Source organism: Pelobates fuscus, chromosome 6, assembly GCF_036172605.1.
Source record: "Pelobates fuscus isolate aPelFus1 chromosome 6, aPelFus1.pri, whole genome shotgun sequence".
Lineage (NCBI taxonomy): Eukaryota > Metazoa > Chordata > Amphibia > Anura > Pelobatidae > Pelobates > Pelobates fuscus.
Window position 1 is genome coordinate 104,843,637 of NC_086322.1, and position 27,813 is coordinate 104,871,449.

Consider the following 27,813-nt stretch of genomic DNA (forward strand, 5'->3'; position numbering starts at 1 on the left):
CTGGAATAACTGCACCCGCCCCCGCACCTTCAGGGGGCCGGTCTAAGCAGAAGAGTGAATATAACCCCAGATGAAGCCTAAAGAATTGTGTAATTCATTTTGAGAGCGAAATTAAATTTGTAGTGGACTTCCATATCAAAATTTATCTTGGGGCAGAAAGTGAGTATTAATGTTTAATAAAGGGAGTATTAGCATTTCCTTTCAATTTTCTCCCTTTGTAAAATCTGTTTAGTATTTGAATTTTTTTTTAATGCATGTATACACAGTGATTATTTTTGTTCATAGTAAAATGTTAATTTTATTAAAGGAACACTCTGGGCACCCATACAAGTAATGCATGTGATAGATTTTGGCTGCAATATTATGTTGCATTTTTTGCATGCTCAAATCACTATAGTTTTTAGATAAAACAATATTTTTTCAGAATGATGCACCACAAGCCTGCCTGCTTAGCCACACCCCCTCACTCCAGAAAAGGACTTCCTTATCAAAAAGGTATGCACACATCTTAACTGCTGACAGCACTAAGAATACCCACCCAAGGGAGCATATAGTAAGGATCTCACTACCTGTTTGCAGCCAGGTTCTGAATTAAAACACAGCTCACTCACTGTTGGGGCTGACACTGTGTGCATACATTTGATAAGAAAGTTGTTTTGGCATAAGGTGCATGTCTAAGGAGGCAGGCTTATTATGCAGAATTATGCAAAACATGTATTTATTTTGTCCAACAAATTTGACAATGCAAAAAAATGAAACTTTTTAATGAGGCCAAAATCTATCAAAAGGCATTCACAGGGATGTATTTACCACAAGGCAAACAAGGCATTTGCCTAGGGCGGCACTTTCAGAGGGGGTGCCAAAAATTGCCACCCCAAGCTCCCAGACAAATGCCTTGCTTGCCTTGTGTTCTGGGGCTGTCCACCTTACTGTGAGTGAGTAAGTGTAGCTGTCAGTGTGTGCCTGTGAGTGAGTGAAAGTGTGTGTGTCTTTCAGTGAGAATGGGTGTGCCTGTGAGTGTGTGTCAGTGTGTGTATGTAATTTTATGTGTATCTGAGAGTGTGTGCCTGTCAATGTGTGGGTGTGTCAGTGTGTGTCTGTCAGTGAAAGTGTGTGCTGGTTAAACAGTGTGTGCTTATGACTGTATGTGTGTGCCAATGACTGTGTATCTGTCAGTGAGTGCATGTATTCATGAGGGCATGTGTCTGTCAGTCAAAAAGTGGCCTTGACACGAATTGGGGGGTCAAATTTAGATTTTGGGGGTGCCCGAATTTAGTCGTGCCTAGGGCAGCACAAATCCAAAATACACCACTGGGCATTCAAGTTGTATTGGTGCCAAGAGTGTCCCTTTATATTCTGCCTTTGTCCAATACAAGCATCAAGTTACCGAAGAAACTTATAGAATAGTACTGTACTTTTCTGTTAAACTGCTACATCTGATTTTGGTGGGGTAACCTACGACACTGATTTATAAATTGCCTTGGTGGTAGTAGCCAGGGAGGGTAGAAAAATTAATGGACTCTACCATTTCATGTTTAGCATTATATTAGCATTCCAGATATTGAGGATTGCTATTTTCATTTTAAATATATTTAATTTAGAAATATGCGATTTAAATGTGTTCACTGTATGTGGGTTTTATGCTCAAATACAGATTTTTTTTAATTTTTTTTCCCATTTCCTGTAAGCCGTACAGCTAGTAATTCCTTCATGGTCCTTACAAATAACTATAAGCAAGGCAGTTGACCGGTTTATCTAATTTTCGGCATGCCTACTGTATGTATTTGAGAAAAATTGCAAGATAAAGCATACTGTATACAGTCTAAAGCTTTTAAATTTGCCAACTATTTTCTAGTATATATATATATATATATATATATATATATATATATATATATATATATATATATATATATATATATATATATATATATATATATATATATATATATATATATATATATATATAAAAAATAGGTGGGAAAAGAAAAAAAATGATATCACCTGATCAAGTAGGTAATTTGAATGCTAGAAAGGGATACTGGGAGGCAAGAGAAACACTATGGGCGTATTAATAACAGACAAATAGTAACCTTTAGAATATTAAACGGTTTAATCTGGGCAACAGAAACAGTCTGTTTCTTTGGGGACCTCTCAGTTTTAGAAGTTTGCACTGATTTTAATAAACTTATGTATTTAAAAAATAAAAAAAATAAAAAAAAAAGAGAGAGAAGAGAGGCCGCTCAATGTAATCTACCGAGTACGGAACTTTGAAAACACTGAGGGACCAGCAGGGTTCGCAAAATAATGAACAGATTTAGGAAACCTTGCTTAAAAAAAAAAAATTATAATTTAGGGTTGTATTAATTACATTACAGCCCTGAAATGTGTATTTTGGGCACCACACAAAAATCTGATCTGGCAACAGTGTCACTGTCATGGCATCTGTAATATTTGAACAAATAGATGGTGAGCCAAATGCAGTGATGTTCTCTAGAAATACACGGAACAGTAAAAATCCAGTCTGACTTCAGAACAAGCATATTCAACCAGTATCCACTGAAGCATGTAACATGTAGCTCAATGCCTATCTGTATCCTTTAGGATTTCATACGCATCCTATGTTGAAAGCATAAACCAATAGATGATATCGCAACATACCAAGGGTTCCCTCGGCTCACAACATTTCAGCAGTCCAATTAAAGGAATACTTCAAACACCATAACCACTGTAAGTTTTGGTGTCTGGAGTTCCCTGGAAACCCCTTCCATACTGTAATCAAACTATGTTGGGGCTCACCAGGTGCTGCTTCCTGCCTCCTTTAAGCCTTCAGGAGAGCTGGAAGCTACTGCTTAGGTAACTGTAAACGAAGCCTGCCAGGCAGTGCCAGCTCACTAGCTGACAGTAACAGTGCATTGCTCTCAGGCAATGAATTAAGCCCTGCACCTTTTAGCTTAGCTCTAGCAGAGAGCTGCCGACTGCCATAGAGACTCTACTAGAGACATGGGGTGGCAGGCCCCAGGTAAAAAGTAAAACCTTAGAAAATGGTTGGACTACTTATATTATGTGTTGGTGAAGGCTTGCCAGGGCACACCTGGTGCCATAGCCACTACAGTGTGGTGGTGTTCAGGTTCCTTACTACACTGTGTTTTTTTGTTTTGTTTTTTAATTGCCAAGTCATATGAGTTGAAAACCAGTTGAAAAAGTGCACTACAAATAGAATACATGATAGAAGGTATCCTAAATGCAATAGTTGTAAAAGAAAGTAACCCACTGCAGAGATGTGTCTCCTTTACGCAATTGTGGTACACAGTGATGATATCTTATTTCAAAGTATAGTGTCACTTAAAGCTGTGATAACACCAGTTTAATCCCTGGTGATGTGCCAGAACTGTAGTTATATAAATGGAAGCCTGAGTCCTTGACCAAGTGTCATGAAGAGGTTAACATTAAAAATAAATAAATAAATAAATAAATAATAAATAAAGTATGAAGGGAAGCAGTAGGAAAGAACAGCACAATGCAATGGAGTATAAAAAAGCCAATGTACTTGATCATAAATAAGGCACAATTGTGTGTTTCCCGTGTGTGTCTGTGCCAATACATTCCAGCTTATGAGGCGTGGGTAATGCATGAGGCTTGACTACAGGGCTGCTTTCAGTCTGAAGATTCTTTACTACTTCTATGTATTTCTTAACGGGAAATCCCGCTTATTCAGTGCTCAGGACAGGTAAAATGGTACAAATACTCCAGGTGGGCAGGCACACATGGGACACTAAGCTTTATGGCCTCATTCTCTCTCAGGCCCCAATTCAGAAGTAGCAGAATATGACCAACCAGCACCATGTTACAACTCACTTACACTCAACTGTCTGTGTGCTCTGTGCTGGTCTTGAGGATTTTAAAAGAAAGAGAATAAAAGTTATAGAAAGGAAGTATGTGCCCATCCAACAGGTCATATTTGAATGCCTTGCAGGGCAGTTTATTGTATTACTTTTAAAGGGACATTCCAGAGACCGAAGTTGCAAAAAGGCACATGGCAGAGAATAATCTGAAATTAATCTGTATTTTAATTTTCCATGATGCCAGATGTATTTTGCAAAAAACACTTGATTGATTTTTAGGGCCTCCAGAGGTATATCACCATCAATACAACACATAATAAAGGTATATCACCATCAATACAACACATTATTAAACACAAGAGATGCAGTCTGTTCTTTACTGTTTGTATCCTAATAAACAAATTATCCTGTTGGGATAGTTAGTTAGCATTGTATCTGATGATGTAGAACAGCTACATTCCCAGCTGTTCGAGAACCAAGACATCTTCCTATTGGCCACCTTTGACGTATGGAATTAGCCTGGCGGAAGATATTAATGCATGATGGATACATTGAGAACAGCAGCAGTCCTTCACACCAAAAAAGAGCAAAGCACTTACAAAAGAAATAAAAAAAGAGAGCACAAAATAGCCCGTAGTATCCTGTACAAAATACATTTTGTAGATATTAAAGGTTAGAAACGATTAAACTTTCTTAGTCTGATTTTTAGCACTAATATTACAATGAGCTGTAGTAGATATGGTGCAAGCAGTATCTCTTTTAGTGCATGTTACAGTGGATACAATCTATGCAAATGCCTGGTAAGCAGGACACTTTAACTTGTCTGACTATACCCTACGTCCTCTATACTATAAGCTTATTTGAGCAGGGCCCTTGTCACTCACCTACTCAACTACCTACCGTTATGCTACACTTTATTATCCCTTGCTTGTTTTATAGTAGAACTACTACAATATTGCCAAATAAAATGATGCTTTACAAATGGGGGAGGGGGAATACATGAATGTGTACAATTGCATGTCATCAGTTCTGTATTAGCATAACCACATGTTCTAATTCAGCAAAGGCATGTTTCAACAGCGACACATTTATGGCTGGCCGGTCCAGTTTAAAACTCTCTTGTATTACAGCTAATCAATAGGATGCATACTATAAATACTAATCATCTTCAGAATGTACTCGTTGCCAGAATATTGATTTTGAGAAAGCATTAATTCGTTCACGGGAAAATAATGTAATGAGCTCTTCTATGTTACATGTACAAGGGACCTGCGCACTAAGATATCAAAGTTCAGACTAGGGTCATGCATACAGTGGCATAAATAATTCCTACTTCACGCGGCTTTGCTTTTGCGTTCTATTCACTTCCCACTGTAGAAAACTAAAATATGGACACTTCAGAATAGCATGCATAAATTATGTATAGTGTGACAGAGAAGGCTTTCAATGAAGCACCAAGTTCTAAAGCAAGTAAAATATGTATTGAATATATTTACTCAATATGTCCGCTAAAGCAAAGTAATAGCAGGTCAACAGTGCACATTACAATCAGACCTTCAAGCCAAAGTGGAGTACAGTTGTTATTGCAATCATAGTTTATGGCTCAAGTACACAGCATTTAATTAAAGAATGGTGAAAAATGGGAAAATACATGAACTATATACACAAGAGCACTAAAATAATAATTATACCACAAACTAATGAGAAATGTGCCAGAAGATGGTTTAAAAAACAAACTACTGGCCGAATGTGCAGTGTTATTCAGCTTACAAATGAGCCAAAATAAACAAATAACTTGCACAATTCCTACTAGCCATGGAGTTGTGATAGTCCAGACACTATAACCACTTTGAAGCAGATACAGTGCCTACAATTTATCCTTTAAGTGTATATAGATCTTTGAACGCTCTTCAGAAATACTTGTCTTGTCTATATATTTAGTATCTTTGAGAGACTACAATAATAATAACAACAACAACAAAGTATTTAATGAGGAAAGGAACATAAAGATTACTCTGGTTTTCAAGTACGCCCTGAGGATGTTACCTTACCCCAACATCTAGGGGTTGTTACTATTACCAAATTTAATGGTACTCATTTTATCTACCTCAGAAGGATGAAGGGCTGAGTCAACCACGCTGGGATTTGTACCTCCGACCCAAGGGTTGAACAGATTAAAAATATATAATGTTATTAATTATATGAATATTAATGACTAATTATAGGAACATGATCACTATTTTTATTTAAAGATACACCTATTTTTTTTATATCTAAACAAATTCTTGTAGTTCAACTTAATTTTATAATTCAATACAATTTCACATACACAAACTATATTAATTAAAAAATATAATTTATTGTGACAACAACAATCAGTGAACGTACAACATGTACAAAAAGTTGCTTCAAAAATGTCAGCATATAATTTCCAGAGTTAACAACGAAAATTTGGATAATGATCAATTTAGTTACTGGCCCAAAAAATGTATCATCAATGAATGCAACAACTCAACATAACATTTTGCATTAACATTTAATATTCTTCACCATAATATGACAGGGTGACATCATAATATCTTCTGCAATAAAGAATCACAAACCACATTTGCTGCTTTCACAAGGTAGCAATTACTTGTTTAGACAATCTCTAATAATCAACTATTTCCACAAATGGTTGCAAATCAAATTAACTTTTTGCAATCCACTCAGCAACTAAACTCTGTCATCTTGGAATTGCAAACTGACAATATGTAAAGGCATTGAAAAAATATCAACTATGAGTACCATTAAATTGGGTGATAGTAACAACCCCTGGATGTTGGGCTAAGGTAACATCCCCAGGACGTACTTAAAAACCAGAGTAATCTGAATGTACCTTTCCTGGTTAAATGCTTTGATAATAATAATAATAATAATAATAATAATAATAATAATAATAATAAATTGGTATATAATACCATTGTGTAAAACAAACCAATAACAAATATCAAGATAATTTTTTTTTTTTTTTTTAAATACTTGAAAAAATTAAAGTACCATCAGTATCTGTATTGAAAGGTATCTAAGGGGTGTGCGGAGGAATGATTAGTTCAACTTATACTGTGCCTTCATGGAACAGGTACTCCATCAGTGAGCATCTATACTGAAGTCAAGAGGAATTACTGATTCCAAAAGCAACTGTCATAATAAGGTCAATTGAAAAAAAAATTCTGGTAACGGATGGGTAAAAATGCTGCAGGCCTCCATACAAATGTTATGCTTTCTAAGTTTGAACAATTATAGAGAGGTATAAAGCATACGTGGAGGTTCCAAAGAAAAAAAAGAATTGAAGAGACACGTGTTTCATCGCTCAAGTTCTATGTACACACGTGGAAGTAAATGTACCGGTCTTCTGGTTTGCTTGCACAAAGCAGTTTTCCTGGCACTATAGAATCCTACAGTGCCCCAGTCCCTCGCGCACGCCCACCCGTGGCGCTCAACTTGCTTACCTGAAACCAGGCCAGTCAGGCTTAACTGACGCTCCTCCCCTGACGTCAGACAGCGGGAGGAGACCTAATGCACATAGGTGGCAATGGCCGCGCTCACATTATGATTTCCCCCATAGGAAAGCATTAGTTAATGCTTTCCTATGGGGATTCCGGTGACGCTGGAAGTCCTCATGTAGAGCTTGAGGATGTCCAACGTCATTTAGACAACCAAATGTCGTCTAAGCACCCGGGAGTCCCTCTAGTGGCTGTCTGGTAGAGGAGGAGTTAACCCTGCAAGGTAATTATTGCAGTTTCTCATAATTACCACTGTAGGGTTAAGGAACATGGGATATTGCACCTGATGACTTCAATGAGCTGAAGTGGGTGCCTATAGCGTCCCTTTAAACACTTTTCTGATTCCAGCTCTGAAGTCCCTCTGGGCTAGCTCCTTCTCCACTATCCTCAATGTCAGCGCTGAGGGAAAAAACCTAACGCGCATGCGTTGTGCATAAGGATGGTCTATGATCGTTTCATATAATTAAACTCTGTATAAATGCAGGAAGCACCTCTAGTGGCAGTCTGGTAGACAGCCACAAGAAGCAGTCTTAACACTGCAACATAAAAATTGCAGTTTCTCTGAAACTGCAGTAATATTTTCGATTGCAAAGTTAAGAGAAAATGGACTGGGTGCCTATGCAGTCCCTTTAAACATTGCGTGGTTCACAGTGAGCGTGGTTCACATTTTTCTAACAAGACAAGCTAAGTTTGAGAAGTAGCTCTGACTCTGAAAGGCAAGTAACCTAGTTCCGGCACATCAGAATTCTTTTAATACAAAGCTGCAGCTTGCACATACATAAGATTTGTTTTACATCGGGTTAAACGTTTCAGGTTTCCCTGGTTGTCTCAGTTTCTTAGAGAGCTTGTTAGTAAAATTGCTAGGTATATTATACACAAAGCAACCAGTTTTAATCACACATTTCAACTTTGCATTTCCAGACTGTAACCAAACAATCTTACAGTAATCAGATTTGCAAAATAGTTTCTTTCCAAAGAAGCAAAGTGTGACTTCAAGAATTTTGTTTCCCTTTCTGCTTCGATGAACAACGGCAATTAGATTGTTCTCCAAATAGGCAGAACGGTAAGGATAGGTCTGGTGATTTGAGGTCCCAATGTTACCTCGGTCACCCATTCACATCTGATAGCATCCAGCTAATAAGAGTAGGGACTACACACACTTAACAAGTTCTGAGGCTGAATAACAGACAAAAAACACACACACACAAACCCCCCCCCCCCCCATAAAAATAGATTGTCGGACAAGGCCATAGAAATTTCAGATTTTATTAAACAGTGATTATTCCCAGATTCAAAAGCAAGTCCAACACAAACACAACTATTTTTGTTGAAATACAAGTTTTCAACTTTATATTTTAAGGTAGCTACAGGGATATTGTCCCTGAAATCTTAGAATATAAACAAAACCAAGATGCTCTCAGACACAGGATCACAAGAAAGATAGCAGGGGAGCCCATGGGGCTCACAAACTTCAAAAGGTCACTTCCGGCTTATTATAAATAGTTTTAATATAAAAAAATATATAGAGAAGCTCAAATTGGTATGTAGAAGTTACAGATTACTGCGGTATGAAGCTATGCATTCTTGAGAAAGCAGATAATGAGACTATGAGGAAGAGAAAGGTGGAAAATATAACATTATAAATCAAGGTTGCATTCTAGCTGGTTTATTAGTGAATAAGAATCACATTATCATCATAAGTTAGTTTTTAAGAAATGCATTCTCTCTTTAAAAAAAAAAAAAATTAAAAAAATATTTTTAAAAAACTGAGAATAAATGGATAATCCAGGTTAGAATTTATCTCCCCTTTATAGGGATACTATAGTGCTAGGACTACAAACCTGTATTCCGAACACTATACTTCCCTCTGGCCAACCTCTACCACGTACCCCCAGACACTGTAGGGTTTACTTACCTGATCCCAGTAGTCACCTAACAAGCATGAAGTGCCTCTAGCGACTGTCTGACTGACATCCACTGGAGGCAGTCTTAGTCCTGCAAGGTAATCATTGCAATTTCTCTAAAACTGCAATCATTTCCATTGAAGGTCTGGGTGTGACAGGGACATTGCACCAGGGCCAGCCCATCCATTGGTCCCAGTGGGACCATGGCTTCAGGTGGCACTGCCCTGCATGTCCCTGAACTGTGTTTTTAATCACACTTCTATAAGCACTGCTAAATACTCCACTGCCCAGGGGGAGCTCACAGCAGCTTTATTTAAAGTCTGTAGTGCCCCCACTGAACACATATGGGCAGGGTTTGAGTAAGAGGAGCAGGCAGGATGTGGACAGCCCATGGCCTCTGAAGATCAGGACCCCGCAAGAGAGCAACTTTCAGCAGATGCCCTGTGCCTGAAAGATGAACTGCACTACACTACTGCCCTGTACCTGGAAGAGATACTGTTTGTAATGTGCTTCCAGCGCGCGCACGCGTGTGTGTGTGTGATATAGTATGTGTATATAGTAGGAATTGTATGAGAGAGAGAGAGAGAGAGAGAGAGAGAGAGAGAGAGAGAGAGAGAGAGAGAGAGAGAGAGAGAGAGAGAGAGAGAGAGAGAGAGAGAGAGAGAGAGAGAGAGAGAGAGAGAGTCTTTAGCAATTTTGTAGTTTGTCTGTGTTACTAAAATAACATTGGGGGAAAAAAAAAGTTTCACGATATAAGTGAACTCTCAGGGGAACATCCAGCAACTCCTAATAATAAAGGGGTAACCGTTCTAACATTAAAGGGACACTGTAGGCACCCAGACAGCTTCAGCTCATTGAAGTGGTCTGGGTGCCAACTCCCATCACCCTTAACCCTGCAAGCAGGGCCGGACTGGCCCACCGGGATACCGGGAAATTTCCCGGTGGGCCGCGGCACCTGGGGGCTGCAGAGGTATGTGCCACCGGGTGGCCGGTCCGGTGGCACACTCAGAGGGGGCCGGCCGCTTTCCACGCTGGTGCCGCCGGGCCGGGTGGCAGCCTCGCCGGTCCGGCGGCACTTCTAATGCTGAGGACGGAAGGAGGAGGAGGAGGAGGGAGGAGCATGTCTCTGTACCATGCTCCCTCGCGGTTCCTGTGCTGTGAATTGTGGGAACCGCGAGGGAGCATGGTACAGAGACATGCTCCTCCCTCCTCCTCCTCCTCCTTCCGTCCTCAGCATTAGAAGTGCCCGGCGGCACCAGCGTGGAAAGCGGCCGGCCCCCTCTGACTCCTCTCAGGTAAATGGAGGAGAGGAGGGGATGGGGGATAATATAGAGACAAAAGGGGGGGGGGGGGGGGGGATAATATAGAGACAAAAGGGGGGGGGGGGATAATATAGAGACAAAAGGGGGGGGGGGATAATATAGAGACAAAAGGGGGGGGGGATAATATAGAGACAAAAGGGGGGGGGATAATATAGAGACAAAAGGGGGGGGGGATAATATAGAGACAAAAGGGGGGGGGGATAATATAGAGACAAAAGGGGGGGGGATAATATAGAGACAAAAGGGGGGGGATAATATAGAGACAAAAGGGGGGGGGATAATATAGAGACAAAAGGGGGGGATAATATAGAGACAAAAGGGGGGGATAATATAGAGACAAAAAAGGGGGGAATATAGAGACACAAAAGGGGGGGGATAATATAGAGACAAAAGGGGGGATAATATAGAGACAAAAAAGGGGGGATAATATAAAGACAAAACAGGGGGGATAATATAGAGACAAAAAAGGGGGGAATATAGAGACACAAAAGGGGGGGATAATATAGAGACAAAAAAGGGGGGATAATATTGAGACAAAAAAGGGGGGATAATATAAAGACAAAACAGGGGGGATAATATAGAGACAAAAAAGGGGGGGATAATATAGAGACAAAAGGGGGGGATAATATAGAGACAAAAAAGGGGGTATAATATAGAGACAAAAAAGGGGGGCATAATATAGACACACAAAAGGGGGGATAATATAGAGACACAAAAGTGGGGACTATAGAGACACAAAAGGGGGGATAATATAGAGACACAAAAGGGGGGATAATATAGAGACACAAAAGGGGGGGAATATAGAGACACAAAAGGGGGGGGAATATAGAGACACAAAAGGGGGGGGGGAATATAGAGACACAAAAGGGGGGATAATATAGAGACAAAAAAGGGGGGGATAATATAGAGACAAAAAAGGGGGGATATAGAGACACAAAGGGGGGGGATAATATAGAGACAAAAAAGGGGGGGATAATATAGAGACACAAAAGGGGGGATAATATAGAGACACAAAAGGGGGGATAATATAGAGACACAAAAGGGGGGGAATATAGAGACAAAAAAGGGGGGGAAATATAGAGACAAAAAAGGGGGGATAATATAGAGACACAAAAGGGGGGATATAGAGACACAAAAGGGGGGGGAATATAGAGACACAAGGGGGGAATATAGAGACACAAGGGGAGGGGGGGAAATAAAACCGAGATAGGGAAGAAAGAGACAGTGGGAGAATAGAGAGAGACAGAGGGGGAGGGAGAGTGAGACACAAGGGGAGAAAGAGGGGGATAGAGAGATAGTAGAGAGGGAGAGAGAGACAGGGAGAAGGGGGAAAAAGAGACAGAGGGGAAGAGAGAGATACACAAAGGGAGGGAGAGTGAGACACAAGGGGAGAAAGAGGGGGATAGAGAGATGGTAGAGAGAGACAGGGAAAAGGGGGGAAAAGAGACAGAGGGGAAGAGAGATACACAAGGGGAGGGGGAGAAAGAGGCAGAGGGGGAAGAGAGTGACTGGGAAGGAGAGGGGTGACATGGACACAGAGGAGCAGTGAGGGGGAGAAAGAAATATATATATATATATATATATATATGACTGGTGGATCCAGGGGGGGCAACGGGCAATTGCCCTTTCCCCCCCAGATGCTCTCCCCTGCTGGCCAATGCAAGGCTGGCACTGTCCAAGCACCATGTGCCTTCACGAACCGGAGGGGAGATCAGAGATATCCCTCCCTGTTCTGGAGGCACCATGCAGGCAGCCAGCAGGGGAGGGAGGAAGAGAGGACCCGGGAGCTCAGCCTGCAGCTCCTCCGGGTCCTTCTTGCGCGAGTACAGAACGTTGCCGCGGTTACAGTGGTAACGCTCCAGCTCTCGCGAGAGTTAACTCTAGCGCTGGAGCTACGGGCTAGAGTTCACTCTCACCACTGCGACCTCTAGCCCCATACACACACCCAGACCCCCCCACACACACAGCCCCACACACCAAACCTTTCACACAAACTGCACCCCTCACACATTGCACCACTGCTCCTATACCCTACTACAGCCCCATATCACAGCAGACCCCAGGTAAGTTGTCAAACTGTTCTTAAACGGTTTGACTACTTACTCTGGGAGCGGGTCCCGGCACTCCTGGCACCATAACCACTACACAGAGCAGTAGTGGTTATTGTGCATGGATTATTTCTTTAAATCTATAAGTGCCCCTCCCAATGTCAGGCTCTGGATCCGCCACTGGTGTGTGTGTGTGTGTATATATATCATGTATATTTATGTGTGTATTAGTTATATATATAGAATTATGCCTATTATATTTACACATGTATTAATGTACATATATATATCCGTAATACACAGAGAAATGTCATTGATATGTACAATATGTAATAAGCAGATATTGGCCCAGTCTTGTTGCTAGGTACATACTCCAGCACAATAACATATTTAAAGTGAAGAGTGCACCCACAGGACCTCAAAATAAACAAGATAACGTAATTTTTTACAGTTGTGCCCTACATACATTCACCATTTCAGTCCCATTACCAAGCTTTCCTTAATATGTCATGGTAGTTGGACTGAAACATTGGTTATATGCAAAGACACGTCTGCTTAAAAAAGCCTATATGTGCTTTTTTTCACGTTGGAGTAATAATTTTTAATCTTAAATGATCTTTTCTAACGCTGTATCTGCACGCTATGCTGGCGCGACGCATTATGGGGCTGGTAAATATTTTTTTCCAGGGCTGCTTTTAGTTCCCAGTCCGGCCCTGCCTGCAAGTGTAATTATTGCAGTTTTTGTACACTGCAATAGTTACCTTGCAGGGTTAAGTCCTCCTCGTTATCCAATGTTCCCCCAATGTTATCCAATGTTCTACCAGACAGCCACTAGAGCGACTTCCGGTCGTTTCAATGACGCTGGACGTCCTCACGCTATGCATGAGGACCTCCAGCGTCGCCAGAAACCCCATAGGAAAGCATTGACGGACGGTAGCGGGGGAGGAGCGTGGGCAGAGTCTGACCCAGCGCAGAGGGACATCGGCACTGGATTCAGGTAAGTGTCTGAGGGGTTTTAACCCCTTCAGCGACGTAGGATGGGGGGCACCCCTGGATTTACTAGTTCCAGAAAAACAGGTTTGTTTTTCTGGCACTAGAGAATCCCTTTAACTCACTAAACATGATACCGGAGAAACTGACGGAAGCCAAGCACAGAGAGATGGACACAGGTTTCTTCAGGAAGGAAGAGATTCTTTATTGGATCACCGATCGGGACTCAGAGGGACTAATGTCACCAAAATACAGCAAGTTCTGAGCCCCGGACAATAGTGCAGGCTCCTTATATAGGCACATAACTCCTCCCATATTAAGCTCCACCCGCACATTCTCTTGACCAATCAATACAAATAAGAATTAACTTCCTGCTTGACCGCATGGCCTGTCCAGCACAATGGAGGAGGGGAATACTACATCCTGTATTCTTGCACATGCTCCGTACACTACTGATCGTATCTTTGCCTCGTGCAACCAACTGATCGATACGTCAGCATATGCACGTACACATGCCACGTGGTAATCTCGGCCTACTAAATTTATTTTTACCGAGATTCCACCACAAACATAAAGCACTTTCACAATCCTGTATTTATCAGTAGTTATATCTGGTCTGTCTGGATTAATGATGATTAATGGCTTATTAAAGGGGAAGTTTGACATTTGATCAAATTGGCAATAGCGGTTTGTTCTGCTACAAACTCACCTTACAGTTTTCTACACTAACTTTCGCAACCTGTGCTACATGTACTCTTCTGAATACTTTTAAAGATGCCAAAGGCTGTTCCAGTGGCAGTTACAATTTACAGGTTAAAAAGTATTTTGAAAGGAAATGCTGATATTAGGGATCTTTTTTCAATGGAAGATTAACATTGGCAATACTTAATTGGAAAAATCATGTTTTTAAGCTGGCTGAGCCTCATGGTAAAGGTAAATCGCAAACACCTGATGCTAGACAAAACCAAACATTGACATTTGATCAAGGTAAGAAGATTGAGTAGTCACTAATCTGAAGATGCACGTTTCTGAAGATTACGTTTTCAACATATCAAACTGTCCCTGATGCTATTCAACAAAGAAGTGTCTCAGTAGAATATTCTTGGATATGGAAAATATTTTGGCTACTCTATGCTTGCCTTCTTATTAGACACAGATCATGCTATGAGGAAAAAAAAAATACTAATAATAATGCTAAGAATAATAAAACATGAACAAGCTATAGAATGGCACACACAACTACAAACAACATACACTACAAACTACTCAATAAAAAGGAAGACTGTCAAGACCCTAGCCTCGGTCCACCTGTTTGCTGCCACATAGGTAAACCTCATTTGGGAGTATACTCTTCTCTAAGAGAACAATGCTTTCCACAGCTGCAAGTTCATATTTTGAAGACGGAGGGAATGCACTTGCTCCCAACAAAGGATTAATTAGACGGCAGCACACAGGTGGAGAAGTACTGGGGACCCGACAGTGTTCCTTTACATGTTACGATGATAGCTATTCAATAGAAAACCCAGTGTGCATCTCAAGTGCATAATTAAAATGAACATTTACAATTACTAAATCTGCCTGTTTCTGCCTCATCACTTTCTTTTTTTATTATATAGAGAATGTATAAAAATAGAAAAAAGATACAAACTCTGTATCAGTGATCCTGGGGAAGCAAGACAATGTGAAAGCTGTTTGGATCCCGTAAACTTCTGCTCAAAATGCCTGTTTTTCATTAATTTAATAAATATAAATGGTGGATAAATGGTAAAACTCATGGACTATAAACTTGAAGGAACCTGACAAGGCCAATTTCATGTGCCTGTCAACACAAACCTTGTTATCTGTGGGTGGTAGGGCATCTTTAATAAGTACTTTAAAACACAATCTCCTGTCGGATTCAGACAGACATGTATCACTTTAGTACATACAGCCACAATACTTTCCCACAATGCATCCTGGCTTCCTCCTCTCTGTCCTGGAGATAATTAGAGAAGTAATTCAATTATCTCCAAGGACAGAGGCAAGACTCCATTATGCACGTGGTGATACAAATACAGTATATCACTTTAAAATATACAATAGGACAAATGGTACAGAAAACATACACATTTAACATATCCCCAGATAGCTCAGGTCTGAGTGCACATTATTAGGTGAATGGCACTCAGACCACACGAATACAGTTTAACTGCCATGGAGCCAAAGTCTTTAATTACACGAACAGGCTCCATGGCATGGCTGGGTTAAAACATTCACATAAACCAAACTACCGAATTTTCATGCATTCGCCTAATCCATACGAATAGAACCAGGAGTTGGAGGTTCAGCGGTGCCTGCACGTAAAAGTGTCCGGGTTTGGTGCATGAAAGCCGGGCAGACAAGCGCTGGCTGCCCAGGGAGCTCCAGAACACCGCCATCGTGTGGCGGCTGAGTGTAACCGCGACCACCCAGTCACAATCAATTAAGCTGCGGTTAACCGCAGCTACTGGGTGGTCAATTGCCGGCACACGCTTGTTAAGCCGCGGTTAACCGTGGCTTCTGGGAGGTAGATGGGAGGCACGCCAGACTCTGGGTGGCCGATTAACAACGCCGGACGGCTTCCCACGGAGCCATTTCACATTGAGGGATACAATTCTATGTACATTTCACTTTATCATATAGGTGTTAAATAAATGATTTAAATGAACACTTCCACCCCATAACAACTTTATCTCAATTAAGTTGCTAAGGGGGCATAAGTGCTTAGACACCATCTTACCTTCAGAAGGTAAACTGCTTTCGAACAAGCTCATTTAGTTGGTTCCCGTATGTCAAACTTGTATGTATTGGTTTATCTATTGTGGAATGTGTTGGCACTATATAAACAATTGAACAACACAGTTTAAAGGAACACTATACTTTAAAAGCAAATGTGCATTCCTAATGCTATAACATCCTAGTCACCATTTAGGTAACTGCCCACTGTGAGGAGAAGGAAAAAGAAAAAAGTTCACTCCGCTTTCTGCGTAAGTGCCTCAAGTGGTTCTTACATGCTACAAAATGGCACTGTTTTACACTGCAGGGTTTTTGGACCTGTTTTATGCTCTCCATAAGTTTAAAGGGTAATCCAGACGTGGACCCCTTGCTCACGGTGCCTAGAGAGATATCAGCTATGTCTCACTGATGATGCCTAACAAGGCTGAAACGATCGTCTGGGGTTGCTGTGTCTCTCGTGCAGAGAGAGCTTGCTGGCATTTCTGATCTGGACTGCCCGTATGGGTGGGACCAGTCTGATATGTTTCAGAGATGTTCCCTCTGTAATGGCACAAGATGAGCAAAAAACAGCTTGAGAACTGAGCGGGGACCGACCGATGGGCAGGCTATTTCAGCTGCTGCCCGTTCTCATTATTCTCTTGCGACCTGTTTTTTTGCTCTTAGTATGAGAGAGGTATGGCACCCATACCACTTAATTGAGATTAAATGGTCTAGGAGCCTATAATGTCCCGTTAACCCCCAAAGTTTATCCAAAGGCAACATTACCTCTTCTGTCAAGGAAGGTTTATCTTGGTGACCAGTGAAGGTTAACAGCATCAGCTGACGCTTATCATTGCCTGCCAATGGCGAATAATAGTATGCACTATTACTAGTAATACTTTAGCAAGGAGTGGCCAGTGAGGTTTAGCAAATGGATTAGGAAAATATGTCAGCTGAGTGAGACGTGGACTGGATACAAATAATAAAAAATAAAACAAATCCTAAACGTAACAATTTGATGTATAGGTTATAAAAGAACACATTCAGATTTGGCTTGATGGAAGTTTAGAAAATGTTTGTGCATATCTACACAGTGGCGTACACACAATCCATGAGGCCCCAGTGCAAAACTGAAAACTGAAAATGCAGTATTTACATTACAGCCTAGTGATAACTCCCCTGGCTACTCCTTAGATGGTTGCTAGAGGTGATTACTGGGGCACTGCTGCCTAGTGTGCAGCACTGCCATTCAGTGTCTCCACCCTCTGCATGTAGACACTGAACTTTCCTCATAGAGAAGCATTGATTCAATTTATATCTATGAGGAGATGCTGCAGCTGCTGTGGACCCTATGGCTGTGTTTGGCTTGTGATGGCTCTGCCTCCTTGACAGTCTCAGCCAATCCTATGGGGAAGTATTGTGATAGGCTCAGACCACCACTTCTGATGATGTCAGCAGACAGAGGCAGGCAAACAGGGGCAGAGCCAGCACCTGCAGACTTGAATACAAGTAAGATGTTAATATATTTAAGATGGCAAGAGGCGCCAGATGGTGGTTTTAACACTATAGGGCTAGAAATATATGTTTGTGTTCCTGACCCTATAGTGCTCTTTTAAGCAGTGGCTTACATACAGCGGTCGCAGGGGTCGCAGCTGCGACCGGGCCAGTCACCCCAGCAGGTCCGGCCACCCTGCGACCTGGTGCCCACCGCCATATGTTGCGGCCTTGGCGGCAAACCACCGGGGAAGCACATTCAAGGGGCCCATCGGGTGGCCCATGCTGATAGGGTCCCCGATGGAGATCAATTTCCAGGGGAACCCAGTCAGCGCTGCCGCACTTTTACAGCATGACCGGGTCCCCTGTGATGATGTCACTCCTTCCAGCTATCAGAGAGAGCCATGCAGCCTGAGCCACCACTGGACCCCAGGGAAAGTCACCCTCCTGCACCTGGGTGACTTGAACATTTTGTCATTTTGTCTGTGTGTTTGTATATGTATGTCTGTGTGTGTCTGTATGTATGTGTACGTGTTTGTATGGGTCTGTCAGAGGGGGGCCCACGGATCAGTTATGCACCGGGGCCCAATGGATTGTGTGTACACCACTGCTTTTAAGGATTCCATACAAAACACATTCAGTGTATGAGAATCAGGAATGCAGACATTAGATACCTATCCCATGATACCTGTGTTCAGTATGGAGTCTTAGCAGTACTTGGCACTTTAAAGAACCATGTATACATTCTGCTAAACTCCTGAGAGGTGAGGGCATAAACTTGGCATCAGGTTCAGGACTGGTTATAAGAGATTGGTTGCTGGGAGCCCTGAACACAACCACTCTGATATGATATCCCAGAATGCTTTGCGGTGTCAGATAATGCTCAGGCATGCACTTACGCAAATTGTCATGTCCTACCAAGGTTGGATGTAACTATCAGGTAAATACATTTTTACTATTTGCAAATCTTTACACAAGCTAAACATTCAGCTAGCACAGTATACAGTTCAAGCCATTTGAAGGTAAAAATAAGTCTTATGTTATGTATGACATACAGTAGTTTTAAGTAAATCTTTTTAAAAAAATTCCCATCATAAAGCCTTTGCCAAGCATTTCGTATCATACAAAAGTAGTCATTTTGGAATGAGCATTGTTTCAACAGCCTTCTATCTGCTCATATTCAAAACCTGTAATGGTGACAAAAGTCTGAAATAACCAAATAATAAACAGCTGCCAAAAATGTGTTCCTTGCTAGGTCAGTTAACAACAGCCAGAGTGTGCAATGATCTATTAGTTTCAAAGTGCACTGTGGGGCAAACATAAATTTATCAGCATTCCGGACTAAAACACATTCCTGCAACAGGTATGTCATGGTACGGCTGACACACCAAGCTAACACTGCGTAACCACAACATAAAGACCCAGGTCTGTTTATTTTGTTCTGTTACATACACGGGTAAACACCTGAACAGGCTTTTTTTTTTTTTTTTTTTTTAAGCAGCAGTTTCCTATCAACATGTGATTTCACATTTCTTGAGAAATCTTTCATAATCTGAGAAACCACGAGCAAGGTAAATACCCCACTTTTAGTATGTGTAAGGTGCCCAACAGAATGACAAAACAAGAATGAAAAGAAAAACACACTGACAATGTTCTTGCATTGCCTTGGAATGTAGGCAAACTACTAAGTATTCTACAGTTACACTCTTGAGCATTCAAGCAGCTAAAGGTTTATTATATATTTTAGGCAATTTATGCAGCAGAAATAAGATTTAGCAAACTCAGCAGTGCTCTAAAGCATAGCTCAGAAAGCTTGAAACATGGGTACTAATAATTTGGAACATCTCAAACTTTGGTAAACAATGAGCCAAAGCTAAATCCTGGATTTACAGAAAAGCATGGCCAAGCCAGCAATTATAACAGAGAAGATCAGAACAATTTATAAGCAACAAACTTAGTAATGCTGCTTCCGTATCCTGTTTTTGGACAAGAGGAAGACCAGCACTTACTCTTATCAAAAACAGTGTTTTATGAAAATGTTTTTTGGGTTTGAGTAACCCTTTAATGTTTCTTAGTACCATGATCTACACTTTTTAGCAGGTGACCTGTACATAGCTATAACCCACTCTGCATGTTTTGCTTGAGCAGTTTCATTCAGTTTTCAATAAATTAAATAATTCCCAATTAAGTCTACTAAATTAAAATTTGTACAAAATAGAGCATAGACCATTGTGCTCATTAAGTTAAGGTGTACATAGATAACTCCTTTTGAGAGGCAATAATTAGTGAAAAGATCTCCTGGTCCTTGAAGAGGTCAATGTACAGAAGATTTCTGTATGACCATATATTGTATTAGAAGAACAAGAACAAAAAAAAACAGTTGAGGTGGCAACTCCAGTCTGCAAGATCCCTCTAAAATAACTGAGGTTCATCATTTGTGCTGTATAGGTTATGAATGGACGGTTTCAAGATCCACTATACTTTCCTGGATGAATAGAACTTCTTGTTCTGCGGTAGAACCTGAGGCATGCTGCCTTGCAAAATGTAGTACTTCTGCAACTGTAAGGAAATAAATCAACTGATCAAAGCAAATCCTTTTGGATTCCTCCATAATTAGCCAGCCAATTTCCTTTTTGCAGCAATTGAGATGTACACATTATAGGGCAGCACTTTTGCATACATTAAAAATTAAAGATAAATCACACAAATATGGTATGTATGACAATGGTGTATGAGTGTAGATGTGCAGAGGATTCTGGGTAAATCATTCCAAATTTTAACATTTCCTCAGTAGCACAAAGAGTAAGAAAAAGAAAACTGAAAAAAAAAAAAAAAACCTACAACCTCAAAACGAACATAAGACGAGCCTAGCATGTCCTAAACATTTGTTACTTCAAGGAGCACGGTTACTGAAAACGATCTCTCACAAACCAGTTTAAAACGTCAATATTAATATTAATTCTGTTCCTCTAAACAAGCTAAAGTAACTATTTGAATTACCACTTGAAGATTTGTCTGTTTTGTAGAGTGGAGACCTCCTAGACATCTAGGAATGCAATGACAGTTACTGATAAAGTTGAAAAGAAATTGTGATGTTAGAAACCAATCAAATACTAGGCAAAAATGCACAGTTGAAGACAGTGAAATGTGAGAGTTTTTCCAATCTACTCTGACCTAAATTTCTCTACTCTACTCTACAAACCCCTGTGAAGATCTTGAGTAGATCCCAATTTTTCAATGATGAAAGAAAAGGTTATTTTGCCCATATTTCTGATGACATACACTTTGAAAGCAACAGTGCATTCAAATCTGAGGAGATTCTCACATTGCTCTTCCCACAAACAAAGAATGCAAAACTACCGTTGCAATGGAATTGGACTTCCAACCAATTAGCCCACATTCCGCCTTCACAACCTGTGCTGGAGAGGTTGCGGATTAACGGGTTCTCTATCACATATATGGTGATCATGCCTCGAGATTACTGCTGTGGGAGTCCGTTTTGGGGTATATTCATAACCGCTCTATATACTTAACAGCCATTTTGTGCTTTCCCCCCCCCCCCCCCCCATCAACATTCATAGATATTTTCTGTTATTATAATAATCTCTAAAAATGTATTAACTATTTGTTGGTAGCTACAAAATAAGATTTACCTCACACATGGAGACAGACACAGTATGAATGACGATGTCAACACACATATTTTACAAAACCTGACTCCAATCCACAAATTTTAGAAAATAATTACGTAAAAGGTTTAGAGAAGAATAAAAAGTAAAATTGCACACAAGTTCCAGTTCCAATCCTTTGATTACGTGTTTTTTATTTTGGTTTTTTTTTATTGAATACAAATGAACTACCCCTCTCATTTATATTATACATTTTCATGTCTGAAACAAATCATTTTAGTTTGTTAAGCATTGCTATGTTACCTATAATTAAAAGATGCAAAGAAAAAAATAAAACAAACAACAAAACAAGGAAAATCTAAAAAAAAAAAAAAAAACTAATTATATATATATATATATATATATATATATATATATATATATATATATATATATATACACACACACACATTACAGTGTTAAACAAAAAACTGCACACCAGTCAAGCCATTGGACTACACATACACAAGTTGGCTTTATAAGCTATTTTAGTCGCTTACTATACTTCCTCTATAAAATAACAGTATCAGGTAACAATATAACTTGGGTCTACCTGGCTTTGGCCCAGGATCAGTATTGATGCAACCCAACAACTATGTCTAATAAAGAAAACACTATAATGCATTGAACTTTTTCAAACATCCCATGAATCAAATTCGGAATAAAATAGACAAAGCCTAACTTGGCCTTAGGCCACTGCTTACTTAGCAAGAAAACCCCCGGCATGCACTTTCACCTTTTTAAGGTAACGGACAATAGTTGGAAAACCCCTAGTTCTTTATTTGATTTTGTTCTATTTCATTAAGAGAAACATATTTAATCTATACATAAAATATACAAGGCCTATTGGGCTGGAACCGTATTTCTCCTGTAGACCAGACCGACACAAAACCAAAAATCATGATCGTATTCTTAGCAATGCACATTCCTAACCAACTTTACCTGACAGCAACTTTAACAACTATGAATGTGATACTAGATTAGAGTATGTCCTATTTGACATTCTTCCAGTGGCAAAATATTTCAAAACAAAAAATATAAAATTCTGCAGATCAATGCTGTGGGTAGTCTGCCTTTCAACCTTTTACAAAACAAAAGAAAAACTGCATTCAACACCCCTGAAAGTGTTATCTATAATAATAATAATAATAACACAACATAAACAAAGTAGCACTCCTTAGCCATACTGTGTTAGGAGTTCTGTAGTAGTATCAGTACACATTAAGCAATGAATAACCAGTGTTACATTTGCCATGATTCTCAAATAAAAGTATGGAATTAAAGCACTGAAGGCCTATGCAGATTGTTTATGTAGAGTGTGGGAAAAAAAACTTCTTGACTCTCAGCAATGGAAAGTTGTCCTGTGTCCCCACCCCCCTCAGGGTTAAGCTCCATTGCCTCACCACATTCTCTACCCCCCCCCCCCCCCCTTTCCTTTTTCTCTCTCTACATGCATAGCCCAACATTCCTGAACTAACTCCTCCTGCTTTCATTACCCAAAGTGACTGATACTTCAATTCCAACTCCCATGTACTACCACCACCCCTCCTGTCCTGCCTGCCTTTCTTCCAAAACTCCCTCCCCCTCTAAAGCACAGATACAACAGAACCTTACAACTCAAACAGCTGCTACATTATAACTCAATATATACATATATGTCTTCATATCCCAGCCCAGCAATAAATGAGTTTATTAAATGCCCTCTCACTGTTCACAAGCCACTAAAGCATTGGCGCTCACAGCCTGGCAGGCACACAAGGCTCCCATAGGTCACAGAGATGGCTGATCTTTGACACTCCAGCTGCTGTGGACTACCTTTCCCATGATGCTCAGCCAATAAGCATCCTAGACCATGCAGACCACAGCAGTTAGGAAGGTGAGCCATTAGTGAGAAGGAGGTGGTGAAAGTTATAGTTGTTGGGGACAATTGTCAGCTTACCTGTCCCTTGGGTCTATCCAGCTGGTCTGCCTGGTGTTGTGATCGATATAAAACACCTTCCCGTCGTAATCTCTGGCTTCTTCCCAGCCATCCGGTAAAGGCAGCTGCCCATTTCCTTTCCTAGGCATGATAAGGCTCTGCAAACTCCTCCATAAGTACAGAAAGAAGGCTGGGGTGGGGGGCCTGGTGGCTCAGTAGCGAGGGCTTTAGGCTGAGATGGAGGGGGTGCTATGTACTAAAATAAGAAGGAAGCCTGTCCTCAACTACCAAGCCGAAGCCCACTAGTGAAAGCCAAAAGCTGGCCCTGTGGGCAGGGGGCTGAGCTGGGTATAAGGCAGCAGCATGTCGGCCAGGGGCTCCTGTAGGAAAGGGGGGGAGAGCTGGAGTTCTATACAGAGCGAGCAGCAAGGAGCCGTCTGGATTAGAATCCGGGGAAGCCAATAACCTCGGCCCGTTCCCAGCCACAGACTGATTAGCATCCGTCTCATCTGCATGCACATTCCACACTGCTGCATTCCACAGCCTTAACCCCTTACTGCCTGCCCCAGCTATACTCAGCAAACTCTACTCCACAGCACTGCAACCACGTGTGGCTGGGTCCTGACACACTCCTGCCATGGAGGACTTTAGCTTTATTTATGTCTATTTAGTTTTCTTGAGATTTTTGCTGTTGTTTTTCTTTTTGTTGTTGTTGTGGTTTTAACTTAGATCAATGAAAATCATTTGTTCTCTCTTTGTTTATTCATTTTAGTTTTTAGAATTTTAGAGTCTATTCCAATTTATGATTTTCCTCTTGTTGCTGTTGTTGTTTGTCTAAGTTTCACACACTCAGATATACATTTTTAAGTGATGATCTAGTAGGCACATTCCTGTGAATATTAAATACATTGTTATATAAGAATGGGCGCTGTGCAGCTCAAGAATGAGTCACTCTCCGGTAGATAACAATTTTTTGTTTCCTGGGACATTGAGCAATAAAGTGACTGTCCTGGGAGTACAGTGATATAACATAGGTATGGAGAACATGCTTTATGGAGAGACACTCCCTTCTTCTGAAACCCATGTCCATCCCTCACTGGTGTTCCCATTTACTACCCCAGAATATTTTGGCATTATGACTAACGACTTGTAATTTTATGCCCATTAGTTATTCATATTTTATTTCATGCATAGCTCTGGTATTTCCCAGGATACACGTCATTACTAGTGATGTCGCGTACATAACATTTTTGGAACGCGAACTTCCGCAAACGTTCGCGAACCAGCGAACCGGGCAAACCGCCATAGACTTCAATGGGCAGGCGAATTTTAAAACCCACAGGGACTCTTTCTGGCCACAATAGTGATGGAAAAGTTGTTTCAAGGGGACTAACACCTGGACTGAGGCATGCCAGAGGGGGAATCAATGGCAAAACTCCCATGGAAAATTACACAGTTGATGCAGAGTCTGGTTTTAATCCATAAAGGGCATAAATCACCTAACATTCCTAAATCACAATAGATATGGATTGACACCTGACATATGACATATTGACACCTTGACATATGGATTGACACCTGTCCTCAGAGACCCTGATACACACTGACACAGAGCAGAATAGGGACTGTTCCCCCTACATAGAGTCACTTGGCAGATATGGATTGACACCTGTCCTCAGGGACCCTGATACACACTGACACAGAGCAGAATAGGGACTGTTCCCCCTACATAGGGTCACTTGGAAGATATGGATTGACACCTATCCTAAGGATCCCTGATACACACTGACACAGATCAGAATAGAGACTGTTCCCCCTACATAGGGTCACTTGGCAGATATGGATTGACATCTATCCTAAGGATCCCTGATACACACTGACACAGAGCAGAATAGGGACTGTTCCCCCTACATAGGGTCACTTGGCAGATATGGATTGACACCTGTCCTCAGAGACCCTGATACACACTGACACAGAGCAGAATAGGGACTGTTCCCCCTACATAGGGTCACTTGGCAGATATGGATTGACACCTGTCCTCAGGGACCCTGATACACACTGACACAGAGCAGAATAGGGACTGTTCCCCCTACATAGGGTCACTTGGCAGATATAGATTGACACCTGTCCTCAGGGACCCTGATACACACTGACACAGAGCAGAATAGGGACTGTTCCCCGTACATAGGGTCACTTGGCAGATATGGATTGACACCTGTCCTCAGGGACCCTGATACACACTGACACAGAGCAGAATAGGGACTGTTCCCCCTACATAGGGTCACTTGGCAGATATGGATTGACACCTGTCCTCAGGGACCCTGATACACACTGACACAGAGCAGAATAGGGACTATTCCTCCGACATAGGGTCACTTGGCAGATATGGATTGACACCTGTCCTCAGAGACCCTGATACACACTGACACAGAGCAGAATAGGGACTGTTCCCCCTACATAGGGTCATTGGCAGATATGGATTGACACCTGTCCTCAGAGACCCTGATACACACTGACACAGAGCAGAATAGGGGCTGTTCCCCGTACATAGGGTCACTTGGCAGATATGGATTGACACCTGTCCTCAGAGACCCTGATACACACTGACACAGAGCTGAATAGGGACTGTTCCCCCTACATAGGGTCACTTGGCAGATATGGAATGACAACTGTCCTCAGGGACCCTGATACACACTGACACAGAGCAGAATAGGGACTGTTCCCCCTACATAGGGTCACTTGGCAGATATGGATTGACCCCTGTCCTCAGAGACCCTGATACACACTGACACAGAGCAGAATAGGGACTGTTCCCCCTACATAGGGTCACTTGGCAGATATGGATTGACTCCTGTCCTCAGAGACCCTGATACACAATGACACAGAGCAGAACAGGGACTGTTACCCATACATAGGGTCACTTGGCAGATATGGATTGACACCTATCCTCAGGGACCCTGATACACACTGACACAGAGCAGAATAGGGACTGTTCCCCCTACATAGGGTCACTTGGCAGATATGGATTGACACCTGTCCTCAGGGACCCTGATACACACTGACACAGAGCAGAATAGGGACTGTTCCCCCTACATAGGGTCACTTGGAAGATATGGATTGATACCTGTCCTCAGAGACCGTGATACACACTGACACAGAGCAGAACAGGGACTGTTATCCCTACATAGGGTCACTTGGCAGATATGGATTGACACCTGTCCTCAGAGACCCTGATACACACTGACACAGAGCAGAATAGGGACTGTTCCCCCTACATAGGGTCACTTGGCAGATATGGATTGACACCTGTCCTCAGGGGCCCTGATACACACTGACACAGAGCTGAATAGGGACTGTTCCCCCTACATAGGGTCACTTGGCAGATATGGATTGACACCTGTCCTCAGAGACCCTGATACACACTTACACAGAGCAGAATAGGGACTGTTCCCCCTACATAGGGTCACTTGGCAGATATGGATTGACACCTGTCCTCAGGGACCCTGATACACACTGACACAGATCAGAATAGGGACTGTTCCCCCTACATAGGGTCACTTGGCAGATATGGATTGACACCTGTCCTCAGGGACCCTGATACACACTGACACAGAGCAGAATAGAGACTGTTCCCCCTACATAGGGTCACTTGGCAGATATGGATTGACACCTGTCCTCAGAGACCCTGATACACACTGACACAGAGCAGAATAGGGACTGTTCCCCGTACATAGGGTCACTAAGCAGATATGGATTGACACCTGTCCTCAGGGGCCCTGATACACACTGACACAGAGCTGAATAGGGACTGTTCCCCCTACATAGGGTCACTTGGCAGATATGGATTGACACCTGTCCTCAGGGACCCTGATACACACTGACACAGAGCAGAATAGGGACTGTTCCCCCTACATAGGGTCACTTGGCAGATATGGATTGACACCTGTCCTCAGAGACCCTGATACACACTGACACAGAGCAGAATAGGGACTGTTCCCCCTACATAGGGTCACTTGGCAGATATGGATTGACTCCTGTCCTCAGAGACCCTGATACACACTGACACAGAGCAGAACAGGGACTGTTACCCCTACATAGGGTCACTTGGCAGATGTGGATTGACACCTGTTCTCAGAGACCCTGATACACACTGACACAGAGAAGAATAGGGTATGTTCCCACTACATAGGGTCACTTAGCAGATATGGATTGACACCTGTCCTAAGGATCCCTGATACACACTGACACAGAGCAGAATAGGGACTTTTCCCCCTACATAGGGTCACTTGGCAGATATGGATTGACACCTGTCCTCAGGGACCCTGATACACACTGACACAGTGCAG

General features: G+C 41.7%; 1 protein-coding gene across 2 annotated transcripts in view; it reads right to left on the reverse strand.

Moving 5' to 3' along the window:
• Positions 1–23,983, reverse strand: part of WWC2 (WW and C2 domain containing 2) — a 146,487-nt gene extending 122,504 nt beyond the window's left edge. The window contains exon 1 of one of the 2 annotated variants that reach the window (XM_063458143.1): positions 23,489–23,983. In XM_063458143.1, coding sequence (XP_063314213.1) covers positions 23,489–23,616 — 128 coding nt within the window. In that variant the 5' untranslated portion in view covers positions 23,617–23,983. The remainder of the gene's footprint in view (positions 1–23,488) is intronic. The other variant, XM_063458144.1, reaches the window with a different exon arrangement.
• Positions 23,984–27,813: the final 3,830 nt, after the last annotated feature.